Source organism: Mastomys coucha, unplaced genomic scaffold (assembly GCF_008632895.1).
Source record: "Mastomys coucha isolate ucsf_1 unplaced genomic scaffold, UCSF_Mcou_1 pScaffold7, whole genome shotgun sequence".
NCBI lineage: Eukaryota > Metazoa > Chordata > Mammalia > Rodentia > Muridae > Mastomys > Mastomys coucha.
The window spans coordinates 83,195,251-83,213,784 of NW_022196913.1; the positions used below are offsets into that span (position 1 = coordinate 83,195,251).

The window sequence follows — 18,534 nt, forward strand, 5'->3', positions numbered from 1 at the left end:
GTGTGTGTGTTTTGGTGTATGCCTGTATACGTCTGTGTGAAATCCCAGAGGCACCGCGGATGAGCTGGGGGCGGGGCAGGTTTCTGGCAGCCAGGTTCGCCCTGGCTTCTGGGGCGAGTCCCATGCGCAGGAGCAGCTCCCAGAGCCAAGCAAGCTTCAGCAACAGGCGGCTTCTGCAATCAAGCGGCTGCTGCAGACTCTGCAGCGCCAGCTCTGCGATGGGACACCTGTGGCTCTCAGGGACACGGTTTCTCTTTGGGCTGCTTTGGTGTGCAACAGATTCCCACACAGGTAACACACTAGGGGGAAGGTCGGGAGGCATTCCAGAGACCCTGCTCTACTGGTGACAGGGAGGCGAGAGCACCTGCCATCTGCCCTGGGTAGAGGCCCTCCTGGGAACCTGGGGTCCTGGAAGGCATTCTTCTGACTCATACAGAGACAGTACCACCGAGAGAGTCTGAAACAGAGGTAGGAACCCAGAGAAAGATACCAATAGAAGTAAGGCTAGCTCTCTCAATTGTTGATCAGTGCTGGGGTTGAACCGAGGAAGTTTCTCACCTCCTTCCAGAGTGACATAATTTAAAACAAACAAACAAAAAAAAACCTGCAAAAGTGGCTGGTAAGGGATGAAGGGGTGAGAGGCAGTAGGCATCACCTGAAATCTCCATCTTCTTGCTCTCTTTGGGTCTCTTTTTCTACAGAAAGGAAAGCATGTCTCAGAAGGTCAGGAATAGGTGGTTGTGTTGTGGCTGGTGTCAGTCACTTTCAGGGTAAGCTGCCCAGTGTCTTCAAAGCAAACCCCAGGAGGGGGCTGGGGAGAACGAGATAAGAAATTGGAGTTGTGTGCTGAGATAAGAAGAGGATGAACTTGAGATAGGAGAGGCGGCAATGTCTGGAGATAGGATCCAGCTCTCTGCAGATAGATCCTCTCTTGGCTCTCTGGGGCAGGGACTGCAAGTAGGAATATATTGTGACACACGGCAAACTCAAGATCTATGCTAACCTGAAGCTCACAGGTGTTGGGTCCAGGCGCCGAAGCCTCCGTTCTGCTGACGAGCTGTGGCTGCCCTAAGTCAAGACCATGCTACACGTTTTTAGGCAGCAGTGAAGTACTCCAACAAAAGTCCCTTCACCTTTTCCCAAAGATCCACTTCAAATAATAATCTTTGGGGCTGTTCTTTGTGCCTTAAGGATTTGTACTTACTCTCATAAATTGTTCTGCTTCTAGTTAAATTGCTTCTGTACACTCTGGGCAGAAAATAAAACCTCTAGCTACTGAGCATCATCAGATTTCTTAGCCATGCTAAAGAATTATGTACGGTTCTCCAAAGAAGCCGCTGGCTTTGCCCCGCTGGTCCAGCAACTTCTATTAGAACCTCCCTTCTATTTCTGGATGGCAGATCCATGCTAACTAGTCCATACTTATCCTTCAAGATGCAGCGGAAGAATCCCATTCTAGAAACCAGAGTGGTCCCAGAAATATGAGGGACATGTTTCTTTCCAGGCCACCCAGGACCCAGTGCTCTTTCTGTCATTTTAGAAGCTGGACTTTAGGGAAGCGAGTACGAGTGTGCCCTTCTCTGTCTGCCAGAAGCTAACCCAGTCTAAAGAGTGGCTAAGTGGTCTTTTCACTACTCACTCCACATCATTAGGACTCTGGAAAGCTATCAGGAACTATCGACCACTCCTAAAGTGATAGGGAACACTTTCCTCTTAAAATACAGCAATTGCCTTTGTTCCTCCTAGCAGTGCACTTACATGGTAGATCTAAGTAATAATCTATTTCTCCATGCAGGTGTTGCCAGTGTTGTGTAAGCTGCTGGTGCAGTTATGGATCTGTAGCTAGAGGAGCAGGACAGAACGCTAAGGGTTTGCTAGTGTGGTATAATACGGTCGATACGAGTGGTGAAGACCATTATGTTATTCTTATTCTTTATAAACCCAAGAAAGTTCTCCACACAAAGCTAGTGAGTGATGATTACGTTTTTTAAAGTACTTAAATCCCTGTTTGGGCATTAGTCACAGTACATTCACATATTACATGAATGTGAAATGTGATGCTTGGAATGAAGATCTTGATTACATCGCTACTATCATCCTTATGCGTTTTTCAGGTAGCTCTGAGACAATTCCCAAAGTGACAGAAGTTATACCTAAATACGGCAGCATAAATGGAGCAACAAGACTGACCATCAAGGGAGAAGGTATGCCTGCCCGGTGTGTGTCCACGTGCAAGCACCAAGAATGAGACGCTTTCTTCTTTTAATTTTCTGGTACCAGGTTCCACATTATTATTCCACATAACTTAGGGCTTTAAGTTTGGGCACTCTTCTCCTCTTAGAGTTTTATGGTTAACATAACTGGCCATGCAAAACACCCGTCACTGGAATAGTCTTTGCACTTGGTCAGAGTGGCTGAATTCTTCCTCCTTGATAGTAATTACTATTTATTTACTTGAATTAAATTTAATTAATAAATTCAATTAATAAATTTAATTAAAATTAATTAATATTAATTACAAACAAAAGCTAAACAACCCCACATTCATATCAACTTGATCCACTGAACTCTAATTGTAATGGCTCATTTGATACTGAAAGATCTGGATTTAATGGCTAAAGTAAAGAAAAAGGAATTTCTTTAATCCAACTCTTCAGTTCTTTCCCTTATTCCCCACTGGCCTGGTGATTTTACTCATTCAGTTCATAGTTGAAATGTAACATGCTAGGGGTTGGAAAGGTCAGATGTTGATAGAGAAATAGATGTTAATGAAAGCTGTAAGATAATAGAAAGCAAAATTCTGGCTCCGTCCAGCTGCTGTGTAAGTGCTATCACATGCTGTATCAAGACATGAGTTATGTATGATGCTCCCTCCTCCTGGTCTCAGAATGAAAGTATAGATGGTAGATAGATTTAAAGTGCATCTCCTCCCAGGAGGAGATAAATGCATGGTGCTGTCAGCCACAAGGCTTCTGTAATACAAATGGTAGCAGCTCTCAGACACTAAGAAGTTTTGAAGAACATGAAAGAAACACTTAACAAAAAAAAGAAACATTAACAAAAGCTATTTGGTCTTTAAAATAAACCTTTGGAGTCAGAAGTTGGCATAGGGAAATAGTTCTGTCATACATATTAAAATGTATTTGATTACTTGTAACATTTCCATAAAATTCAATACCTCCATGACATGCTTAAAACCGAATAATCTGTTTCTATGTAAGCAATACACACAGTGCCCTTTTTTTGTGTGTGTAATTAGGAATGAAAAATTATGTATTTGTTGAATTTTTTTTAGACATGTTAATCTTATCTACTTTATAATGTAAAATGCCAGTAAGATGATATACTTGGAAGCTATGAGGTTTTTATCAGAAGAGGAAAGTTCAAGTTAAAAAAAAACAAACAACCCAAGACTCCCAGACATTTCCCGCTGCCTTCAAATGTGAACTTCTGGCCTAGGAACCACGACCACAGTTTAGCTACACAGAACCAGACACAGCTGCTTAGGAGTTTTCAGAGAGAACCATTCCTTAGTTGTAATCTTTGCCCTTTTGTGACCCTTGAGGCAATCGGGCTCAGACTTCTCTGTGATGAAAGTGTTGAGGTAAATTTTACCTTTTCCTTCTGATCCCTACTTTCTGATTACTTCTGCTAGAGTGTATAGATGAGTTAGATCCCATCTGAATTGGAGACACCCCAACCCACCTGTATGTCTTTCCCTTTCTGCTTTAATCACACTCTGCAGCCAACTCATACTCATGGTGTGTGTCTTTCTTTTCAAGCTGAGGATAGATGTTGTTTTTACTATTTTATAAAAGTAGTATTTAGCATGGTGGATGTCAGGAGCTGGGAGCAGGTGAAAGGATGGGTATTGGGCGAATTGAACAACAAGCTTTAGTTATGAGACATGAGTATGATCTAGAGCATATCCTAGTGTGTTGTACAACAGTGTCTTACTGGTGAGGACTTGCATACTAAAATTGTGCTAAGGGAGAAGATTTTATGTGAAGTGTTATTATGTTTTTATAAAAATGAGTGCAAGGACCTAGGAAGAAAAACTTGGAGATGATGAATATGTTTGTGGAAGTGGGTATATTTTAAGTCTCTATGCTGATTAAATTGTATATAGTACATTAAGGATGTATAGCTTTTTGTAGGTTAATCATACTTCAGTACCATAGTTTTAAACAAAAATGTAAATTTAATATATGGCATTGTGTCTGTGATGTACATGGCATTTATATGAAGCAATAATAATGCATCTGCACACCAAATCTCATGAATTATTCTTTTATTTTATAAAACATTATGCAAAAGCAAGATATTTGAGAAAGTATTGATTCAGAAATTGAATTTTCTGTGATTCTGCCCACAAAAAATTGATTACTGACCCTTCACAGTATCTAAATGACTCTTGGCTCTTAAAAGGCAAAGATTTTTTTTATGGATTATTTTGTTCAAAAGGCTTTACTTAAAGTTGGGGGTTTGTGTAGCACAGTGGTGGTTTGCTTGAGCAGCATACCTGAGATTCCCCAAGCACTGAAGGAAAAAATGGAAGAAAATACAACTGGGTTGTTTTTGAGGGGACATAGATATATTACAATTATGGTGTCAAGCCAATGATGTCACCGAAGTACCTGCCCTTCTATGGTGACCGAGTTGAAAACAAGGGTGGTCATTTGAGTAGTCTTGGTGTATCCACAACTGCATTGATTTTGTTGCTTTCAAGTTATATTTTATACTACTTGATTCTTTTCCCAGCTTAGTTATCATGTCTCTATTTTAAAAAGAGGAGAGGCTCTGGTTAACTTTTCTATTTCTCTATGTAATAGCTGGCACACAAACCATGTTGAATTGTTCAGTCATATTACTCTTTATATTTTGGAAAAGATATGGGATTTGGTTCAGTCTAACTGGCTTTTAATCTGACTTTACATTGGAACTAGTTAATTCTGCAACCATTGGCTTTCTCATCAATGAAATGGGTATTTTTTTCAAGTTGCTGGCTCTCATGACTTTGGAACAGAGTAACACAATAAATAGTCCATGCTCTAACCATTGAGCTTTGATTTTTATTGTTGTTGTTGTTCTTTGGAGTTCAAATTGAATTTGTAACATGCAGAAGGGCTGCTGGAAACTAAAGAATGAAAAGTTTTGCTTGTGATATGCTTCAGGATGTGATGTGTATGTTAGATACATACTATATCAATAATAGGTTAACACAGGTCTGTACTTGGGCATCCTGAAGACAAGTACCATATACCATAATAATACCAATGAATGATGGTATTGGTTTGATCTTAAAAGTAGCTATAATATCAAACATGAATATGTGAAGCTGTTCAAGGAAAACCATAGGAAAAAATATGAGGAAAATCATATTGTTTTAATTCTTCCTACCATTCCTTTGCAACTTTCCTCCCCATGGTTTTTTGATATCTAAGGGCATCTCCCTTTCATGTCAGCTTTGCAAACCTGAAAAACCAAAACAGCCTACACTGTGCATGACAACAGCCAGTTTAATCAACAGCGCTGTTTGCCATGATAGTAGTGTGGGTGTTACCTCTGGGTTGCTGCTATCAGTAGAGCCAGCTCTGTGTGCCTGGCAATTCTTGTCTCCAGTTTTTCTTCAAAAGTAAAAAACACATCAATATGTAAGGAATTTCCATCCAAAGCCTCATCCTTTCTGTTTCCAGGGCACACCCAACCCTTCCTGTAATTGTGTGCTTTGGAAAACTTCCACGGGTGTCAGCTTTTTACCCAAATGACTTATTTAAAGTGAACTTAGAAATAATTTTACCAAATAATCTGTTTGAACTCCTTTTTATTCCTTGAGATTAGCTTAGAATAATGAAGGCATATTCTATACTTTTTCAGCATTTAATTTTTATTTATTTATTTTCTGCTTATTTTTGCCTTGCTTGCTTACCTGTCTGTGCATCACGTGTGCCTAGTACCCATGGAATCCAGAAAGGGTGTCAGATTTCATGGAACTGGAGTTCCAGGTGGTTGTGAGCTGCCATGTGGATGCTGGGAACCAAAGCCATGTCCTTCAGAAGAGCTGTTAGTTTTCTTAGCTATCAAACCATCTCTCCAGCTTCATTATCCATGTTTCTAAGGCTAAATATATAATTAAAATGTTTAAAAGTCTTTCTGACTTTCGTCATATTATCCCTGTGGTTTTTCTTGAACATCTTCACATATGCATGTTTGAGATTATAGCTACTTCTAAGGGAAAGCCAGTATCATTTGTTAGCATTATGGTTGGATATTGCCCTTGTCTTCAGAATGCCAAATTGCAGACCTGCGCTAACCTATCCTTGACACAACATGTACCTAATATAAAAATAAACACATCCTGAGCATATCACAAGTAAAACTTTCCATTCTTTAGTTTCCAGCAGCCCTCCTGCACAGCACAAACTCAGTGTGAACTCCAAAGATAAGCAGAAGTTGGCAGAAGCAAATGAGTGGGTTTGCAAGTGCTCCACTTGTACTTTTCATGCATTTTTTTCCCACAATTCTATTTTTTTTTTTTTTTAGTAACTGCCTTTATAGTTTTAAAACTTCAAGTCAAATGATAGTATCTTTTACATGCAAGATCTAGAGTTGCAGTTTTGTTTATCTATGCTGAAGAAGCAGTTTGGTTAATGTTTCAGTGTTGAGGAATAAGGTCTTTCTCTATCCTTTGCTGAGTTTCTTTCATTACACATGCAAGAAAGGAGAGGAGAGGAATTGAAACATAGGCAATGGTAGAATTTAAATTTGGAAACAAGTAATAGAGTTTGCTGGATCCTGTGTTATTTTTAAAAGGGATGTTAACCCTGGACCTAAATATTAGCACTTTCATGACCGACAGCAGGTAACAAGTGAATTCCTGAGTGATATCTATGGAGCTGGTACCAGGGTAAGAACTATACACACTACTTAGCATTTCAGACAGTCCAACAGCAGAGACAACGGGGATTTTTCTGATGAAGAGAATAAGAGAATTTATAGTTAAACTTAAAGTCAATGTGGCAAGAAGTGTTGTGTCTGGGACTCCAGACCAGGAGCTCACAGTTCTATGAAAAGGCATGATCACAGACAGCTTTACCTGAGCAAGAGGCCAGGGCCTTTGGGGAATGATGGGAACCCATCACAACGAAATCTTGCTATGTTAAACTAGGCAGTATTGCATACATGTGATCTAGTGGACCTTTGTAAAACAATGAAAATGGGCAGTAATTTAACAATGAGTCACACAATACCGTTCTGGATATATTTTTTTTCCTGATATTAATTAGTATAATCAACAGAATATTTGTGCCACAGATTTTTTATATTATCAAAAACATTGATATATACAGGAATTAAAGTTTATTGACCTTTCAGGGTTTATCATTGTTTTTTCATGGTCTTTGATAATTGATATTATGTTATTCTTCTGGGGATATAGTCTGAAAATAATTATGTTATAAAATGTAAGTAACTTATAAATATTCATGAATGAAATGTTTCAGTATAAAATAAAATTTGGGTAATTTCAAAATCGGCATAAGACAAAACTTTACTATATCAATAAATGTATTTATTTTTAAAATTCCAAATTTAATGATTTTAGTTTTTAAGCGATCTGGACAAACTTGTAAGAAATTAAATTTGTGAGACAATTGCACCTTAGGTAATTCCATAAATGTATATGTTTTACATTTATACTAGAATAATAGTAACTTTATTTTTATAACTTTAAATTATTCAAAGAACATTTAAAGATGTATTTTAATTAATCAACTATTATTTAAAGCACTCTTATTTATTGATTTTTATCTCTTAGATTTTTCAGATCTTAATATTATTTAACATCATGAACTATTTTATGCATCTTTTTCCACAGATTACAACATGGGTTAAACTGAACTAAGTAGAAATTACCAGTACTATTTATTAGCTTGATTTCATCAAGCATTTTGAGTACATGATCAGGAATTATTCATTCTGTGTATGATGAAAGAAAATGTGATCTCTCTCCTTCCCCCTCCCTCTCTACCTTATGTGTATTTTAACAAAAAATCTCATGAATAAGTTAATTCAATGCCATTATTTATTTTCTCAAATAGTATGAACATAGTAAGAAATATGAAATAATTCTAATATTCTTCAATACTATTCACTATTACATAGTTCTGTGCTGGGTTATAACTGTCTGAACTCAAGAAATAGAATGTAATTAATGATAGTTTTATTGTTTTTACAGGTTTTTCTCAAGCAAGTCAGTTCAACTATGGAGCTGACAGTACTGAATTGGGAAACCATGTGCAATTAGTTTCTTCTCTCCAGTCAATTACTTGTGATGTGGAAAAAGATTCAAGTCATTCAACTCAAATTACATGCTATACTAGGTCTGTTTAAATGTAACTTTAATAACCTTAGTTTCTTCATGTCAGAGGTCAGTCATGTCAGAGGTCAGTCATGTCAGAGGTCAGTCATGTCAGAGGTCAGTCATGTCAGAGGTCAGTCATGTATATTGGTATTTTAACAAGTTGATCATGCCTATCACAGGTAATAGCTCTGGTTACCAGTCACTATATTTGATTTCATGATCTTGATATTAGTTTATACTTTTGTTATGGTTGATCATAATGCTCTTTATACCCAAGGACACCAAAAATATAGACTCTGCATCCATTCTACTGTTATCGACACTATCATTTTTATCATGATTGCACTCTTCTAAAAGATTAATGGCTACTATTAATTGATAATGATGTGCCTCAAAATATTCAAATCATGCTTTCCTGTTCGGTTTGATTAGCCTTATTCCAACCTTCATGTTCTTACTACAATTAAACATGATCATTTTATATGGTGACATTTCAAGTTCTTTGATATCAGTTCAAATTGATTTCTATTATTAATAATTTGGGGAAGCATTAAGTGATTTTAAAATGCAACCTTTAATACTAACTTAAACACATGCTCCCAAGGGCTTTATCTTCATTAGACTTGCTGCCTGTTTCATGGCTGTCGAATCTCTACTTAAGGGGAGACTTGATGAACAGCTTTTAAAAACATAGTGCAGCATAACTGAGTGTACCATAGTGGGCATGATTATTATTGATTATTGAGGTATTATTTATTTTGCTTTTTAATAAAAACTCATATGCGTACCCACAATAAGCATTTGTTACATGATATTATAATTTGTAATACATAGGATATTTATAATGAAGTTCTTTTTACAGTATAAAAGTGGAAGTTACAATAGACCCATTAGGATTTGAGACTTTATTTCAATAATGATATAGACTGGAGCAGTGGTTCTCATTGTTGCTATATGCTGGATAAAAGTTACTTTGTGTGACACGTGTTCTTCAATTATTTTCTAGAGCAATGCCAGAAGACACCTACTCTGTTAGAGTCAGTGTGGATGGGGTGCCAGTTGCAGAAAATAACACGTGCAAAGGGGTCGCCAACAGCTGGACATGCAGTTTCAGTGTATGTAATATCTTTTCATTGCCAATAAATGAGTTTGTGTCTCTCTCACAATACTGGACTTTCAGTTTTTAGTTTTATAGATTGTTATTCATTTCCACTTTCAAATATATGTTAGCAAGAATTTCCCACTTTAATTGTCTTCCATAGTAACACAACTTCCTTTACTTCTGGTTTGCTTTCCCCTCCTTTACATTAATTTTTCTTTTTAAGATTTATTTCTTTGTTTTATAAATGTGAGTACATTATTGCTGTCTTCAGATACACAAGAAGAGGGCATCAGATCCCATTATAGATGGTTGCTGGGATTTGAACTCAGCACCTCTGTAAGTACTGTAAGTCAGTGCTCTTAAACTCTGAGCCATCTCGCCAGCCCTTTTTTGTTTGTTTGCTTTGTTTTGTGTTATTGTTTTTTAAGACTTATTTATTTATTTTATGTATGGACATTAGTTTTATCAACAAATTAAATTCCCACATCATCAACTGATTTTCCTGTTGGTCACTTATTTCTACCCTTCTCTCTCTGATGGATGTTCTCTCTCTTTTCTTTCTTTCAAGGGAAAAACATTAAATAGTAATGTTCACTATTCTTCCTTGTGCCAGGCAGTGGTGGCACACGCCTTTAATCCCAGCACTTGGGAGGCAGAGATAGGCAGATTTCTGAGTTCAAGGCCAGTCTGATCTACAGACTGAATTCCAGGACAGCCAGGACTATAATAATCAATATAATATTTACTGTATGTCTGACAGTGTTCTAAATATTTTGTGATTATTAACTTTTAACTCATAACAATCTTATAATTGGATGCTCATATTATTATCACTAAAATTGATGTGTAGAAGAATTTTATTACTTCCAGGAAATTACATAGTTAATGAGTTGTTGAGGTTAGATATCAATTTAGACCGCTGACTCTATCCCTTTCTTCATGTATGTATGTAAGCATGCCTGAAAAGTAGGTATTTGTTTCTAAACTGATACAGTAACAAGCCATCGTAACAGTGGCTTGCTATACAATCTCCTATCCTACGGCTCTGTAGATTTGAGAAGTGTGGTGCAGGTCTAAGTTGTCAGGATGCCTAAGAGGGGTGGCATTCCTTCTGGAGACTCTGAGGGGAGAATGTGCTTCCTTCACTTTTCTTGCTGCTGGATGTTGTCCACACTCCTTGGCTCCTGATCATCTTCCATTGTTTCAAAACTGTCAACAGCAGTCTAGTCATTCCTACGTTACATTACTCTGGCTTTGCTTCCAATGCTATTTCCAAGGCATCTCCTTAGCAATCTTCAGTCCATCTGTAGACACCTGCGAATATCCTGATGTGTACTCATGCTGGAATGTGGGCACTTTGCAGGGCTGATGTCTTAGGTCTTGGAGTTTCTGTCACACTGGCAACACCACCCCCGGATTTATTAAGAATTACTTCCTATTGCTCCAGAGGATTATCATTTTCATGGTGACTAAGCCTTGCTGAGATTTTTCTGCTTTTTAATCTTATGTTCTGAAACACTCTTTATTACTTTTTTTTTTTTTTTTTTTTTTTTTTTTTTTTTTTTTTAGGTTTTGCAAGACAGGGTTTCTCTGTGTAGCTCTGGCTGTCCTGGATCTCATTCTGTAGACCACGTTGGCCTGGAACTCAGATATCTGCCTGCCTCTGCCTCCCAAAGGGATTAAAGGCATGCACCACTACTGCCCGACTATTGTTACTTATTTTTATTCAGAAGGTTAATCAAAAGCATGTCTTAAAATGTATTTTATCCTGAAAATCTTTACTGGAGGGCTCTTGTGATTTAGCTTATACTTCTTAAAAAGGGACAATATCTTGAAATGCAACAGTTTTTAGAGAATAAAGACAAGGCCTTGAAAATGACAGATGATGCCCTGGACTTCATTTCTTAAATGAGAAACTATTTTGACTGTCAGATTATGGGGAATATTGATGTATGTTATTGACATATATATTGATATATAATATATATTACAATAACCAGACTTTGTCATGAAATTAGAGTCAATATAGGGGAAGAGATGTTAATTGACATTATTATCAATATTTACAGACGAAAAGTTTTAGAACCCCCACAATAAGGAGCATCACACCTTCATCTGGGACTCCAGGTCTGTTCCACATCAGTTGAAATGTTTTGGGTTTTGTACAAATTCATTTATTTTTAGCATATAAAAGTATACTTTATAAATATTTTTCTGATTACAAAAAATAATGACTAAGTTAAAAATTAATTTCAAAGGGTAAATCTTAATTACTAATAACTTGCTTTTCCTTATCAGAGATTTAGCTAGTATCTAGTGTTCATTATGATAATGTGATCTTATCAATTTATAATCTTGGAAAACTATGTGAGAATGCCATTTTCTTCAGCCTGAACTAATGAAAGTCTTGATTGTTGTCAAGAATTTTGTGTCAGGCATGGTTGCATATACTTGTGAGTCCAGAACTCAAGAGGTCGAGGCAGGAGTTATCTAATACACACTGACAGTTTGCTTTTTTTAAAAAAATAAAAAATTAACTGGTTTTAAATCTTCCTCTTTTCTTTGATATATGTCATCAAATTTATCTAAGGTTTACTTTTCATTGTGTTCCCTTAAATACTGTTTATTTATTTGGCTTTTTAAAATATTTTGAGGAAATATTTTGCTATATACGCCTGGTTGGGCTAAAACTAACTTTGTAGAACAGGCAGGGACTGAAATTACTGCAGTCCTCCTGTTTCTGCCTCACTAGTATAAGAAGCCCAGGTGTGAGGCACCCTGCCAGCTTCCTGCCCTGCTTTAAAGGTAGCCATGTTTTTCCTACTAGGAGTTTTTTGTTTCAATGATATAAAAGTTCATACTTGACATATATGTGGAAAATATATTTTGAATGTATAATTTACTTTAAACTTTAATTAACAGTTATTCTGTAAAGTAATTTTCAATTTTGTTATCCAATCTATAGATTTTAATATCTCTTCTTTCTCCTGTTTATGTTGGGCCATAGCATCCTGATTATATAAATATGGCATAAATATTTCATATAGTTTCAGTTGTTTTTTATATTGTTTTTAAGTTATTTTTATTAACTTTTGGAATAAAATGGGATATTTTCAAGAAAGTTAACCATTAACTCAAGTAATATTTATTTAGAAATTATCCTGATATTTATTGTATAATGCCTTATTGTATGACTAGTGATGCTCATTTATGCTTTATTGTATTTTAGATATCTCAAACCAATGCTGAAAAACAGGGTTAAACATCAGATATAGACATCTAAATTCTGGTTTATTGGGAAAATGTATAGTGTTTTGAATGAAATGTTCAGATAGTCCCAACCAGAACCAATCTGAAGATTTGTTTTGGTTCGCTTTTAGGTACATTAATAACAATTCAAGGCAGGCTCTTCACTGACGTCTATGGAAGTAATACAGCACTGAGCTCAAATGGAAGAAATGTTAGGATTCTAAGGTAATTTTCTTCATGGAATTATTATAATATTCTTATAACTCATAGGTCAAATATGATATCCTATAAGTAATAAAGTCCTAGTGGTATAAAAGCCCACTACAATTGGATCAGACAGGTCAGAGTCATAGGAAGAAAACCATAGATTGTTGATTCTCTCTTTTCTGGTCTGATAGCACTTTTGTCTTTGAAGGCAAAGTCAGTAATAACTGGGATACAGGCATGGAACATCATTGATGGAGAACCCTATTACTTACCAGGCATTATACACGTGTAGCCATACCCAAGTCTTACGAAGCCTTGCACAATAAAGGTCAAGAATAGAACTCAAAGCTTCCGCATATATCTACCTGTTTCTTTTCTCTCTTTCATTTTATTAATCATTCCATTCGTTCACATCTCAAATAATATCCCACTTACCAGTTACCTATCCACAAACCCCACATCCAACATCTGCCCTCTCCTCCCTCTCCTTTGCCTCTATGAGGGTGCACCCCCACCCACCCACCCTCCCTCTCCTGCCTGATCACTCCAGCATCCCCCTTCACGGTGCATCAAACCTCCACAGGACCAAGGGCCTCCCCTCCCACTGATGTCAGACAAGGCCATCTTACAGATGTATCTGAAGCCATGGATCCCTCTCTGTATACTCTTGGTTGGTAATCTAATCTCTGGGAGCACTGGGTGGTCCGGCCAGGCGATGTTGTTCTTCCTATGGAGTTGCAATCCCCTCTCTGCTCCTCCAGTCCTTCCACCAGTTCCCCGGACGAGGGTTCTCTGAGCTCAGTCTGATGGTTGGCTCCAAGCTTCCGCATCTGCATTGGTCAGTTGCAGGCCAAACCTTCCAAGGAACTTCCACACCAGTTTCCTGTCAGCAAGTGCCTCTTGGCAACAGCAACAGTATCGGGTTTGGTATCTGCAGACAGGATGGATCCCCAGGTGGAGCAATCCCTGGATGGTCCTGACTTCAGTATCTCCTCCATTTTTTGTCCCTTTCCTTACTTTGGACAAAAAGAGTTCTGGGTTAAAAACTTTGAGATAGGTGGGTAGCATCACCAGATGATGAATTTTGGGACTGGCTAGTCCCAAAACAATTGATACATTTTGGGCTGAAGACCTTTGCTGTCAACTGGAGCATTCTCCTGTAGCATATGTCAGGCTATCTCAGCCCTTTCTCAAAAGACTGAAAGATATCGATCTCATATCTGAGGAAGTGTGGACTCCACACTCTGGCTTTCACAGTGCTTCATGCCTGCTGAATACTTGTATTATACAGATGAATGGATAAACTCAATTTACAATTTAGATAGCAGTTAAAAGATTTATTAAATACTAAAAAGATTATAGATCACACTTTACATATATGGTTTTCTAAAGGAGCAATGAATTTTTTTACTAAATGAAATAAAAATGATTTATCTGATATATGAGTTAGAACTCATAATTAAATCATGGTAGTATATAATATTTTACAGCCATTTGAAAGACGATGTGTATGTAGGAAAATCATTACAAGAGAAACAATTTATGTACTTGATTTAGCATAAGTAAAGAATGTCTGCTGATGTACAATTAAGTCTCATGAATGGATTATATTACAACTGTTACATAGAGTTTTCTTGCTTATCTTCTCCTATAATGAGGCCAGGGATCGAAACTATAAGCTTCAAAATGAGATTTTGGGCCAGTGAAATGGCTCCGCATGTCAAAGTGTTTGCAAACAAGCTCACCTATCTGAGTTTGATCCTCGGAGCCTATGGTGGAAGGGGAGACCAACTCTTAAAATACTCTGACCTCTACATGCAAGCAGACAAGTCCTATCATGTGTGAAGGCTCATATATGCACAGCATACATACACAGCAATAATAAATAAAGCTAAATTGAAAACAAAAAGAGGGATTCCTATCCCTACCATTAGAATTTATATCTGTGCCTTACCAGGAAATCAATGAAACCTAATTTTTGAAACCAAAACAATCATTTGGAAGGGGTCTCAGAGGTCAGCTAACCTAAGTCTTGTGGTCTGGAGATCTTGAGATGGTACAGTGTCAGAACCTTTCACCTCCTGAGATGATGAGAAACACCCAGTGATCTCATCTGCCCCTATTGTTTACGACACAGTGGCCTCAAGACACTTTATTGTGCTTGAATTGCAAAGGTCCTAGACAGCAGGACTAGGAAACGTTCTACTCATTAGACCTTGTCTGATCAGACAAAATTCCCAGACTTCTCTAGGTACAAATCATAACAGACACTCAGATGAGTTGAGGAACTGGCCCCTGGTTCCAAGTTTTTGATCTCCAAATTTCAACAAGGAAAATGCCAAAACATATAAATGTTTAAGTTCACATGGGATACTACTTTTAAACACCCATACTTTTCTATCAGGGGAGTTAACACATGTGGGTAAGAACACAGAATACCTTGGGTTTGGAATCTTACTGTACCCCACCCTCACTGGCTAGGCATGGTCAAGCTATGCTACTTCTTGCCTCAGTTTTTTCATATGAAAATGGGAGAAAATGGAAGGGTAATAATTTCTTTGGAAGGATAATAATTATTAAATGATTAACTTTATCTAAAAAGAGTATATGCAAACTGCAAAATTATTTAGCTGATATAAGACAGATGGTTAAAAGGACAATTTGACTTGACAGAGCTCTATAATGGGAATAACGACCTGGATTCCTTTTTATTTTATGTTATTTTATTTTGAAAACCTAATATAATGGTTAAAAATATATATTTATGCACTTATACATATATGTAACAATAACAAAGTGGTCATGAATTTGAAAGAGAGCAAGGAGGAACATAAAAGGGGATTGAGGAAGGTAAATGAGATAATTAAATTTTGATTTAAGAAAATGAAAAACAGATGATGTATTAAAGTACATTTAAAATGTCAGTATTTTCTTCTAGTAGAAATAATTTTTTTATACTTCAAATCTGCATGGAGATTGTTATTTAGTTCACAGAAGCCAGGTGATGTATTCTGATGCTGCAAATAATAAATTATGTTATTATAAAATAGTTGTCAACTCTGAGTTTCCAGTAATGTTTGGTAATACTATCAGGAGCTCCAATGTTTAATTCCTGCATATTAAACTTACAAAAATATTTTTTATTTGGCTTGCTCTTAATGAGACGGTCCTATTTCATTCTATGCCTAATTTATACCAAAATATGTTATTATTTTCATATTGAGTAATATTTTGCAGAAAATTATAAGATCTCCAAGTGTAGATAAGTTTCAGTTTCATAGTGCCAAGAACAGGACTTGACACATAGTGATGATGAATTGATGTTTAAGGAGTAAATGAGGGATAGTAAGCAACTGAGGAAAAAATAAGATAGCTGTTGAGTTTGCTAAAAAGAGTAAAATTTTAAATAATTTATTAATCTTAATCTTAATCTTCTCTAATAATATTTATACAGAATTTATATTGGAGGAATGCCCTGTGAGCTCCTCATACCACATTCTGATGATTTGTAAGTAACTACAATGATTTTTAAATAAAAATTGATATGAATATATTAATTTGAAATAGGAATCATTATCAATAATGCATAGCTATATGCATTATAATAATTATCGTGTATGTAGCAAGCTAGTATTATTTGTGTAACTGGCTTCTTCCTTATAAATGCCTATGTCTATAATATAGTATGCTATTTAGGTTCTTATGTACTGGGAAATAACTTCATCAAATCATTGTTTCATTTGACAGCATTTTAAACTCCTTAAAGGTAACAACAAAGATACCAAAATTAATCACAAACTATATCACTACAGTGAATTTGATTGAAGTATATTCCATAAAGCCTGAGAAATGATTCATTTTGCTGAAATTTTAGTTGTAGAAATAGCTGCTATCTGGACACCTGCTGTAAAGTAGTGGATTTTTTTTTAGGGAATAACAGTATCTAAGTAGTCAATATGAACTTGATGCCAGCATATTTACTTTGCTAGGTATGGTCTAAAACTGGATCATCCCAATGGAGACACAGGGTCTGTGACATGTAAGACCACTGGGACTTACATTGGTAAGTACTGACCATCCTCTTGCCAAGCCTTGTTCTTCCCTGTGTTATTTTCCCGGATATTATCCGGATTATTACCCCTCAAATCTGTAGCTTTGTTTTTTTTTAAGGGTTGAATATAATGTATCACTTTCCTCTTCCTCCTCCTCCTCCTCCTCCTCCTCCTCCTCCTCCTCCTCCTTTTCCTCCTCCTCCTTCTCCTCCTCCTCCATCAGAGGATTCATGACTAATTCTGCTGTTGTATTTATTCTTAAGTTTAACACCTTTTTCTTCTCACTCTGTACACTGCACATATATAGCTCTTTTAATTCCTTAAAGTTTTATTAACACATATTAGTTATACATAACAGTTCATTAGGAGATTTCAAACATGTATACGATGTAATTTTCCAATTTATTTCATTACCGTTTCCCTACTGCCTCTAGTTCCCATTGCACAGCTTTTAATTCCCAAATCCCTTCTGTCTATGTGCACACATTCTAAGCCTGAACATTACAGATAAGATTGCTGGTCGAGAACTCCTTCTCCTGCCCCTGGTCTTCATGCTCAGACCTCCCTTTTCTTTTCTTTGATAGCCCTATAGCAAAGGTTAGCTCTCTGCCATTTCTCTTGACTGGCTTTATTCTCCCCTAGATAATATGCTGAGTTAGGAGAAGGACATGCACTATAGTTTCATGGTGTCTGCACCATCTTATCAAAGCTCCAAACAGTTCAATAGCTTCTGAATGGATGAAGAGGTTTCAGGGTAGTACACATATGCATCTTTTATCATTCATTATTTGAAACAGTACTTTGTCAGATTTTCCAATTAAGCTGCAATGCTTTAAAATAGTACAATTTTCATTTCTTTAAGGCTTTACAGATCAAGTATGCTTTTTGTTAATTTCTGTAAATATTAATCAGCCTTTAATGTAGAATTATTGTTCTCTTCTGATTGAGAACTTAATTGTGTATTTTGATTAATTCCAGGTCATCACAATGTCAGCTTCATCTTAGATGCTGACTATGGCAGGTAGGCCATTTTGTAAATAATGATTTTCATAATTTATTCAAATGGATAAATAAAGTATATATTTACTTTGTTCTATTAATGAAGAGATTAAAGGATTAATCATTTTTCTCACCAAAATTTACATTTAAAGAGTCCATAACTCCTGTACGCCTATAACTTGTGTCTCACAAAAACAAACACACAAAATGAACAAACAAGAAAAACCCTTTCTATTAGGGAATTGAGCTTATGAAATGATGAAAAGGAACATTTTAGCTGTGATATGAAAAAACATTATTTTATATCTGGTTCCTCTTCTGTTTTAATTGCAATTCTTTTGAGAACAAAAATAAAAAATGTTTTTTTAATTAATGTAAGAATAAATAAAACTTCATGATTAATGTTACCTGATAAATACTTTTCTTTAATGTATCCAGACTCAAGATGATATAGTTTTCAAGTCTGTATGTTAATACCACTACTAATAACATAGAGGTGTTAAGTCCTTTAGTAAAAGCAGATTTTATTTCCAAATTTCCTAGACCCATATCTCAGTACAAAG

At 36.2% G+C, this 18,534-nt stretch overlaps 1 protein-coding gene across 9 annotated transcripts in view; it reads left to right on the forward strand.

Moving 5' to 3' along the window:
- Positions 1-105: 105 nt before the first annotated feature.
- Pkhd1l1 (PKHD1 like 1) overlaps positions 106-18,534 on the forward strand; it is a 165,167-nt gene continuing 146,738 nt past the window's right edge. For 8 of the 9 annotated variants that reach the window (XR_004115089.1, XR_004115088.1, XM_031358649.1 and 5 more), the window contains exons 1-9: positions 106-291; positions 2,115-2,204; positions 8,237-8,381; positions 9,369-9,477; positions 11,534-11,591; positions 12,845-12,938; positions 16,375-16,428; positions 16,910-16,983; positions 17,951-17,993. Coding sequence is in view for 6 of the 9 variants with exons in the window: in XM_031358649.1 (XP_031214509.1) it covers positions 123-291; positions 2,115-2,204; positions 8,237-8,381; positions 9,369-9,477; positions 11,534-11,591; positions 12,845-12,938; positions 16,375-16,428; positions 16,910-16,983; positions 17,951-17,993 (836 nt within the window). In the remaining 3 variants the exon portion in view is untranslated. Of the gene's footprint in view, positions 292-2,114; positions 2,205-8,236; positions 8,382-9,368; positions 9,478-11,533; positions 11,592-12,844; positions 12,939-16,374; positions 16,429-16,909; positions 16,984-17,950; positions 17,994-18,534 lie in introns of those variants that run through there. The other variant, XM_031358654.1, reaches the window with a different exon arrangement.